Genomic DNA, 9,776 nt, shown 5'->3' on the forward strand with positions numbered 1-9,776 from the left:
AATTAAATGCCACCTCCACTTGGATTGAACACACCCTACGGCTCCTCATTCGCTTTAAATGAACACGTCTGTTAATTCATGTCAGTAGTGAAGAGCATGTTGCATTTGTCAACGTGAAAACTGGCAAATTGTATGTTGGAATGAATCACACACATCTTCCATTTAGAGTCAAAGCGCTGTACCTTGTGTCTTGGTGCATGGAGACTGTGACAGTGTGTTGTTGGCCAAACTGTTTCGGTTCCTGCAGCACCTCTATGCATCAGCTTGGGTGAAACAGTGTTCAGTTTGTCACAAACATGAGACCTCCACGTCTGGTGGTTTGAGTTCCCATCACTCATTCCTGTCCAATCAGTGGGAAGAGTGATGATGATGATGTGACAATGGGCATGGCGGTGTGAGCAAAGCATGATGGGACAGTTGCTGCAAGGCGTCTTGGGTTTTGAAGTTTTTCCGTCTCTGTTTGTTTGTTCATTGGGTCATGATGATGATGATGCTGAACCAACCATCTCCTCTGACAGGAACTGTCTATGTTATTATTCTACAATCAAACCATTTCTCTTTGACACACTGCTTGAACACATTCTACACCTGGAGCACTTCTCATGTCCATGAGCGGACCTTGTACTTCATATCTCACTTTGGAAGTTCATCACCATGACCCCCTGTTCTCCCTCTCTGGCCTCTCCCCCTCCTCTCTCTCCTCTCATTTCCCCTCTCCTCCCCCTCCTCTCTCTCCTCTCATTTCCCCTCTCCTCCCCCTCCTCTCTCTCCTCTCATTTCTCCTCTCCTCCATCTCTCTTCTCCCTCCCTCTTCTCTCTCCCTCCCTTCTCTCCATCTCCCCCTCCTCCATCTCCTCCCTCTCCCACTCTTTCTTCTCTCTCCCTCCCTTCTCTCCCCTTCCTCTCTCCCTCCCCCATCTCCTCCCTCTCCCACTCTCTCTTCTCTCTCCCTCCCTCCCTCCCTCTCCCTTCTCTCTCTCTCCCTTCTCTCCTCTCCATCTCCCCCTCTCCCATTCTTCTCTCCCTCCCCCATCTTTTCCCTCTTCCCCCTCTCTCTTTTTCTCTCGGTTCCCTCCCTCATCTCCTCCCCCGGTGTCTCCTCTCCCCCCCCCCCCCCTCCAGGCCACCATTATGTCAGGCAGCAGTCTGAGTCTGAACCATGACCCTGCTCCTCTGAGGAGCCACCTGGGTCGGCAGGCCAGCTTCCAGGAGCGCAGCGCAGCCCGGCCTCAGTACAACCAGTCCTCGCGCTCCAACACCCTGCCCAGCGACGGGGGGCGCAAGGCCTTCGCCATGAGGAAGATGAAGCAGGAGATGAATGACGTCATGTCGCCCACACCCGTGGAGCTGCACAAGGTAACGATGATAAACCACCACCAAGGCCCCCCGGGGCCCTCCAAAGCCCCCCGGGGCCCACCAAGGCCCTCCAGGGCCAGAGTACTGCTGCTTTTCTTTACACTGTTTACTTAATTTCATGGAACGTCAGAGGGGTTAAAAACCCTGTGAAGGTAAGAACGTGCTGACGCATCTTAAGTGTCTGCGAGTCTTCAACTTGAGCTTTTTGACAGCTTCATTTATGATGAAGCTCTGGTATTGACATGTTATGACTGTCAGCAGACACAGCCTGTCATCCAGTCTATCAATCACATTATGACTGTCAGCAGACACAGCCTGTCATTCAGTCTATCAATCACGTTATGACTGTCAGCAGACACAGCCTGTCATCCAGTCTATCAATCACATTATGACTGTCAGCAGACACAGCCTGTCATTCAGTCTATCAATCACGTTATGACTGTCAGCAGACACAGCCTGTCATCCAGTCTATCAATCACATTATGACTGTCAGCAGACACAGCCTGTCATCCAGTCTATCAATCACATTATGACTGTCAGCAGACACAGCCTGTCATCCAGTCTATCAATCACATCATGACTGTCAGCAGACACAGCCTGTCATCCAGTCTATCAATCACATTATGACTGTCAGCAGACACAGCCTGTCATCCAGTCTATCAATCACATTATGACTGTCAGTAGACACAGCCTGTCATCCAGTCTATCAATCACGTTATGACTGTCAGCAGACACAGCCTGTCATCCAGTCTATCAATCACATTATGACTGTCAGCAGACATAGCCTGTCATCCAGTCTATCAATCACATTATGACTGTCAGCAGACACAGCCTGTCATCCAGTCTATCAATCACATCATGACTGTCAGCAGACACAGCCTGTCATCCAGTCTATCAATCACATCATGACTGTCAGCAGACACAGCCTGTCATCCAGTCTATCAATCACATCATGACTGTCAGCAGACACAGCCTGTCATCCAGTCTATCAATCAACTGCATTATTTACACCAGGTTAAATGATTAATTGATAGTTGAGGACATTATTGATTGATTGTGCAGGTGAGTCTGTTGAAGGAGTCGGACCTTGAAGACTTTGGCTTCAGTGTGTCGGATGGCCTCCTGGAGAAAGGTGTCTATGTCAACAACATCCGCCCAGGGGGACCTGCAGAGGTCGGGGGGCTGAAGTCCTACGACAGGCTGCTACAGGTACACGCACGCACGCACACACACACACACACACACACACACACACACATCCCTCTCCGCCACATGGCCTCAAACTGCACCATTTTGCTTCTCTCCGTCGCCCACAAGCACGTTCAACATTTAGATAAGAAATAATTTGACCTTTCCAATAGTTTCTATTTCCTCCATGTAGCTAAAGGCAGGAAGTAGATATGGGTGTTACAGAACTCCCTAAAGTAGAGCAGATCTACACAGTTCATAGAACGTCAAAGGATTTTTTGCAATTTTTTGGGGGGTCCCAAATTGATACACAACATTGGCCTAATTTCCCGCTGGTCTAAGTGAGGCTGACTTGGCGGAGAGAGTCGTGTTGATGGATAGATGAATCCCTCTCCAGGGAAGCTGTCAATCTAGTGAACGTGTCATTAGCATATGAAAAGAAAATAAAGGTTGTCTCATTATTCGCTGCTGAGAGAGAGAGAGAGAGAGAGAGAGAGACAGAGAGACAGAGAGAGAGAGAGAGAGAGAGACAGAGAGAGAGAGAGAGAGAGAGAGAGAGAGAGAGAGACAGAGAGACAGAGAGAGAGAGACAGAGAGAGAGAGAGAGAGAGAGAGAGAGAGAGACAGAGAGAGAGACAGAGAGAGAGACAGAGAGAGAGACAGAGACAGAGAGAGAGAGAGAGAGAGAGAGAGAGAGAGAGAGAGAGAGAGAGAGAGAGAGAGAGAGAGAGAGAGAGACTGTCTTCCTTATCAGCTTCCCTCAGGTCACTGTTGTTGTTTTTTAAAAGCACAAACAAGGAACTCAACTACAATTTAGTCTTCTGACAGGTGAACGTCAACCTGGGACGTTATTCAACTTTTATTTTTTTCCAAGTCGCTGACAATGTTGTTTCTAAAAGCACAAACACAAAGGTGCTCAAGGAAATGAACTGCAGTTTATTCCGATAGCCAAGATGATACATTATTCAGCTTGTATGTTTACTGTGGTTGTAATTGACGGGTACATCAGTAAATATTAAATCAGCCGTACACAGGAGCAGAGAGAGAGAGAACGTAAGTGTTCTGACTTCCTGTTTGAAGAACAGGACTGGGTTTTTACAAACGGTTCACCCGAAGGTTTAAAACAGAGTAGATGTATTGATCTTGTCGGCTCCTAACTGAAATGAAAGGAAACCGCTCTGAGGCAAAGCCTGAAGTTAAACTTTCAGTCTCAGGAAATACAAATATGACATATTTGTTTGGCTTTTAAACCAAAGCTTTTAAACCAGATATAAACCAGCGTCGTGGCAAACCTCTGCTCACCAGATGAGGGTCAAACAGAGGTTTGCCACGACGGACCGTCAGTCTGTGCTTTCTGGCTGGTAACACTTCCTTTTGTTGCCTCTTTAACATTCATTCAATGGACCTCAAAAGCTTTTTAAACCCAAATCTAAATAACTCTCTCTCTCTCGTCTTTTGGTTTCTCAGATCAACCACGTGAGGACCAGAGACTTCGACTGCTGTCTGGTGGTCCCTCTGATCGCCGAGTCAGGAAACAAATTGGACCTGGTGATCAGCAGGAACCCTGCTTCCTCCAAAACCGGGTCCCAGTCAGAACTGAACCAGCTACCCGCCGAGGAGCCTGTTATCAACTGGACCGAGCCGGGGGACAGCCTCTCTGGCCCTCCACCGAACCAGAACCACCATTCCTTGTCCAGGATGGCTGCTGGAATCGGGGTGACTGGGATCGGGGCGGCGCTGGCCGGGGCTGGGCTAGATGATAGAGACCCCACTAAGACCTTATAGCAGACTGGAGGTCTGAAGGCCCAAGGCTCTCTCTTTCTGTCTATCTATCTGTCCCACTAAGACCTTATAGCAGACTGGAGGTCTGAAGGCCCAAGGCTCTCTCTCTCTCCCCTTCCCCTGTGAGTTGTCCTCCCCCTGGTGCTACTTTAGAAAACCACTCTGATGAGACAGGGGGTCAATCTAAAATGGAGCCTTATTGCACATGTAGGGCACTACTTCTGTCCAGAACCTCTTTTGCAGGCTAACCCCTCTCAGCTCTGGCTAAAAGTAGTGCACTACCTAGGGAATAGGGTGCTATTAAGGACACAGATAGACAGACAGTGTTCCTAGGTGGATGGTGGGGTCCTGGGCCGCTAAGTCAAAGCACACTGACAAAACTAAACTCCTTCCTCTGAGCCAGAGCATGAGCCACAATCACAAGAGGTTTCCTCCTCTTCCTCCCTCACACTGGGGACTATTGAGTACGGTACGCACCACTACCCAAGGACTACAAAGAACTACAAAGATGGAGGCGAACTACAAAGATGGAGGGCAACGTCGACCACACTGACCTCTTGGAAAATACCCGAGACAAAAATAACAACAGCGATGAACTGAAACAATAGTGCCATCCGACCGATCCTCTCCTTTTTATTACTGCAGCTGGACAATAAAACAGTAACACAGTTCTGTTGTTTAAAACAAACAAAAAAAGAAAAACACACTAACATTTGCTGAAACGTTTACATGTGATGCTGGACTGGCCACTCTGTACGTGTGTGTTTGTGTTGCTGCACCATTGTTGTGTAGCAGCGTGACGGAAACAAGGCCAGAGTGATACAAACCCTCTATCTAGTTATTCTAGGGAGTCCTTCCCTCCTTCCCTCTCTCTCTCTTGGTCTCTCTCGTTCACACTTGGCTTCGCTCTGTCCTCCTTCATCTGTCATACCCGGGTCTCACTATAGCTCTCTGTCCTCCTTGTCCTCCTTCATCTGTCATACCCGGGTCTCACTAGCTCTCTGTCCTCCTTGTCCTCCTTCATCTGTCATAGCCGGGTCTCACTAGCTCTCTGTCCTCCTTGTCCTCCTTCATCTGTCATAGCCGGGTCTCACTAGCTCTCTGTCCTCCTTCATCTGTCATACCCGGGTCTCACTAGCTCTCTGTCCCTCCCCCCTGTGATTTCTAATGGTTTTTACAGAGAAAATATCAGTACTGCGTCTCACTTCTTCCCAATGATTTTTAAGTAGACTATTTGACTTGGGGGAAGAAAGAAAAGAAAAAAAACATCTGGAAAATAGCACAATATTTTAAACGTTAGCCCCATTTATTTTCTGAAGCCTGTACTGTAGTCCTGCCTCTCGTAGACAAGACTGAGGAGGAGGATGTTGAAATGGAACCGGGACAGTCAGTCGTCCCCTTAGGCTTCATCACAATGCGTTTGGCAGACGAGACTAGAAGTGACGTCTCCGCTCCATGCATGTCACCAAGCACACTGGTTGACCTAGAAGCATAATATATGAAAAGGATTTAAAAAGCTTTGCTTTGGGGAGGAGAATGAAGAAGCAGCTTTATCTAGGCTACGCGCAATTAGAAAGAAACAAAACAACAAAACACAATCTGCAATTCCCCAAAAACAAAATGGCGACTTCTCTGAATCCTAGAATACAGGATCGCCCATTTCCCTGAAGCACCTTATCCTTCATTTGGACATAGATCTATTTTCATAAATAGATGCAGAAGAGATGTTTTTTTTTACTGTACGAGGAGGTGATATATGCAATGTGCTTCCTTACAGCTGCACTAGTAAAGGAGGAAGAACTGACTCTGTGGTCCTGAGTCTGACTTGCCTGCATACAGTATGAGTGAAATAGGTATGCTAACACTGTGCTGTTACAGGAACCAGAGATAGAGTTTAAAAATAATTGTGATATCCAATTAGTAGTTACAATCTTGCCCCATCGCTGCAACTCCCGTACAGGGAGAGGTGAAGGTCGAGAGCCATGCGTCCTCCGAAACACGACCCTGGCAAGCCACACTGCTTCTTGACACACTGCTCGCTTAACCCCGAAGCCAACCGCACCAATGTGTCGGAGGAACCGCCGTACAACTGGCGACCGAAGTCAGCTTGCAGGCGCTCAACCCGCCACAAGGAGTCGCTAGAGCACAATGGGACAAGGAAATCCCGTCCGGGCCAAACCCTCCCCTAACCAGGACAACGCTCGGCCAATTGTGCGCCGCCTCATGGGTCTCCTGGTCTCGGCTGTAACACAGTCTGGGATGGACACCGGGGCTGTAGTGACGCCTCGAGCCCTGCGATGCAGTACTTTAGACCGCTGAGCCGCTACGGGAGGCCCCAGAGAGAAAGTCCTACTACTTCAGAACATTGGACAGCACATCGCAGGTAGTTTCATCGGTACTGAAACTAACTACTACTTAGGAAGAGGCACCTATAAAACTGGGTTTAGAAAAAAAAACGACACTCATATTATAGCAGTCATTTTATCCTTTTAAAACGACGATCTGAAAAGAGCGCCAACCAACCAGATATCAAATCAACCTTAAATATCCCACCCGGAATAGTAACGTTACTCATTTAATTCCTACCATCCAATCAAAATGACCCATTGATTTAAGGGGAGGGGCGGGGGAAAGCATGAGGTAAAATCTAAAATAACCCAAGTAATTCAAAACTGCTCTTCTATTTTGTATCCCACCATCCCTGTACCCTGTTTTGAGTAAATATCAACTAATATGCTAATCTGTGTGATACTGGCTTTGTTTAAAGTATGTTTATGTACGGTTCATTGTTTTTCTGAGGTTTGCCCCCCCCCCCAAAAGGCTTCAAATAATAACAAAGAATTTGTAATATAGAAAATGACACTTGTTTGATGATGATGATGATGATGAGAGATGTATGTTGAAGGGTCCAGTGTAATATCTTACCCTATAATGGTAAGGCAACAAGGTTACGGCAACAAGATGTAATTCCAGTAGATTTTCACTTCATAAAAAAACAAACTGACACCAGAAAAAAAGAGGTCAAAAGCAGGCTGACCTGTGACGAAACAGACGTTCCCGAACCGTGTACTTCATGTAAACCAGTGGCTTTTTTCTGGATGAGTGACGTCACCTCTCTGTCTTCAGTGACGTCACCTCTGTCTTCGGTGACGTCACCTCTCTGTCTTCGGTGACGTCACCTCTCTGTCTTCGGTGACGTCACCTCTCTGTCTTCGGTGACGTCACCTCTCTGTCTTCGGTGACGTCACCTCTCTGTCTTCGGTGACGTCACCTCTCTGTCTTCGGTGACGTCACCTCTCTGTCTTCGGTGACGTCACCTCTCTGTCTTCGGTGACGTCAACTCTCGGTCTTCAGTGCTCACAGAACACGGTCTCTTGCTTACAGAACTAGATCAGACTTGAAATGGGGGAAACAAATCCCATTCTATGATTTCTATTTCTATGGTCTCACTATTTTTTGTTGTTGTTGTTGTGGAAATGGCTCACGTACGACAGCATTATCCCTCCCACTATATAACCAACCACTCGATCTCTTATTTAGACAACGATCTCGCTCTCCATCTCTCTCACTTGCGCCATAGAGACTGTTGGAAAAGCCACGTCGTCTCAAAATGTTCACTTTCAAGTGCTGTATTTATACATGGACAACTCCCAATACTTAACTACTGAAATGGCTGACATCAAATGCACTGTATACTGAAATGACTGACATCTCAGCTACTGAAATGACTGACATCTCAGCTACTGAAATGGCTGCCATCAAATGCACTGGATACTCAGCTACTGAAATGACTGACATCTCAGCTACTGAAATGACTGACATCTCAACTACTGAAAATGACTACACACAGTTCAACCGTAGTAGCCCAACAGTAATAATTGACTACTTCCAGTCACTGCTACTAATTGTTGTCTTTTAAAAAGAGTTCAGTTGAATCTCAAGCCATTCGCTGTGTCAAAAAAACAACCAACCAGTGGTTTATTTAACCACAGATACAGTTCATTGCAGACATTTGCACCTTAGGTTTCTTTACAATTCACCTCAACGCTACAGAGAACAAGCTTTTGGACTTATGCAGACGAAGCCTTTGAGTTAAATAGCTCAGGTGGAGTGGTCATTTTTCTGTTCTTAATACTGGAGTACACACTGCCAATTACCATAGTGGGGTCAACCATCATTCAATGTATGATACAGTTAAAGAAACTCACTGTTTAAGTCCCTGAAAAATTGTATTTTTATTTCTAATGGACCGGTATTATGACCTGTAAAAGTATTTTTGTACAAATTTAATACTTTGGTAGCATGATATTTATCGTCTATGTATAACTTTGGGAATTCCTCCAGCTGTAAACCTTTGTATGGCCGAGAAAAGAGAAACAATAAAAAAAGATTTACAGAGTGGAAAAATAAACAACATGGCTGAGGTGATTTACAGAGTGGAAAAATAACAACATGGCTGAGGTGATTTACAGAGTGGAAAAATAACAACATGGCTGAGGTGATTTACAGAGTGGAAAAATAACAACATGGCTGAGGTGATTTACAGAGTGGAAAAATAACAACATGGCTGAGGTGATTTACAGAGTGGAAAAATAAACAACATGGCTGAGGTGATTTACAGAGTGGAAAAATAAACAACATGGCTGAGGTGATTTACAGAGTGGAAAAATAAACAACATGGCTGAGGTGATTTACAGAGTGGAAAAATAAACAACATGGCTGAGGTGATTTACAGAGTGGAAAAATAAACAACATGGCTGAGGTGATTTACAGAGTGGAAAAATAAACAACATGGCTGAGGTGATTTACAGAGTGGAAAAATAAACAACATGGCTGAGGTGATTTACAGAGTGGAAAAATAAACAACATGGCTGAGGTGATTTACAGAGTGGAAAAATAAACAACATGGCTGAGGTGATTTACAGAGTGGAACAATAACAACATGGCTGAGGTGATTTACAGAGTGGAACAATAACAACATGGCTGAGGTGATTTACAGAGTGGAAAAATAACAACATGGCTGAGGTGATTTACAGAGTGGAAAAACAACAACATGGCTGAGGTGATTTACAGAGTGGAAAAATAAACAACATGGCTGAGGTGATTTACAGAGTGGAAAAATAAACAACATGGCTGAGGTGATTTACAGAGTGGAACAATAACAACATGGCTGAGGTGATTTACAGAGTGGGAAAACAACAACATGGCTGAGGTGATTTACAGAGTGGAAAAATAACAACATGGCTGAGGTGATTTACAGAGTGGAAAAATAAACAACATGGCTGAGGTGATTTACAGAGTGGAAAAATAAACAACATGGCTGAGGTGATTTACAGAGTGGAAAAATAAACAACATGGCTGAGGTGATTTACAGAGTGGAAAAATAAACAACATGGCTGAGGTGATTTACAGAGTGGAAAAATAAACAACATGGCTGAGGTGATTTACAG

At 45.6% G+C, this 9,776-nt stretch overlaps 1 protein-coding gene across 12 annotated transcripts in view; it reads left to right on the forward strand.

The window, feature by feature from the left end:
• Window positions 1–5,028, forward strand: part of LOC118938861 (glutamate receptor-interacting protein 1-like) — a 738,669-nt gene extending 733,641 nt beyond the window's left edge. For all 12 annotated transcript variants that reach the window (XM_036945416.1, XM_036945417.1, XM_036945409.1 and 9 more), the window contains 3 exons: window positions 1,123–1,356; window positions 2,419–2,565; window positions 4,012–5,028. In XM_036945416.1, the coding sequence (XP_036801311.1) occupies window positions 1,123–1,356; window positions 2,419–2,565; window positions 4,012–4,329 (699 nt within the window). In that variant the 3' untranslated portion in view covers window positions 4,330–5,028. The remainder of the gene's footprint in view (window positions 1–1,122; window positions 1,357–2,418; window positions 2,566–4,011) is intronic.
• Window positions 5,029–9,776: the final 4,748 nt, after the last annotated feature.

This window comes from Oncorhynchus mykiss, chromosome 15 (assembly GCF_013265735.2).
Source record: "Oncorhynchus mykiss isolate Arlee chromosome 15, USDA_OmykA_1.1, whole genome shotgun sequence".
NCBI lineage: Eukaryota > Metazoa > Chordata > Actinopteri > Salmoniformes > Salmonidae > Oncorhynchus > Oncorhynchus mykiss.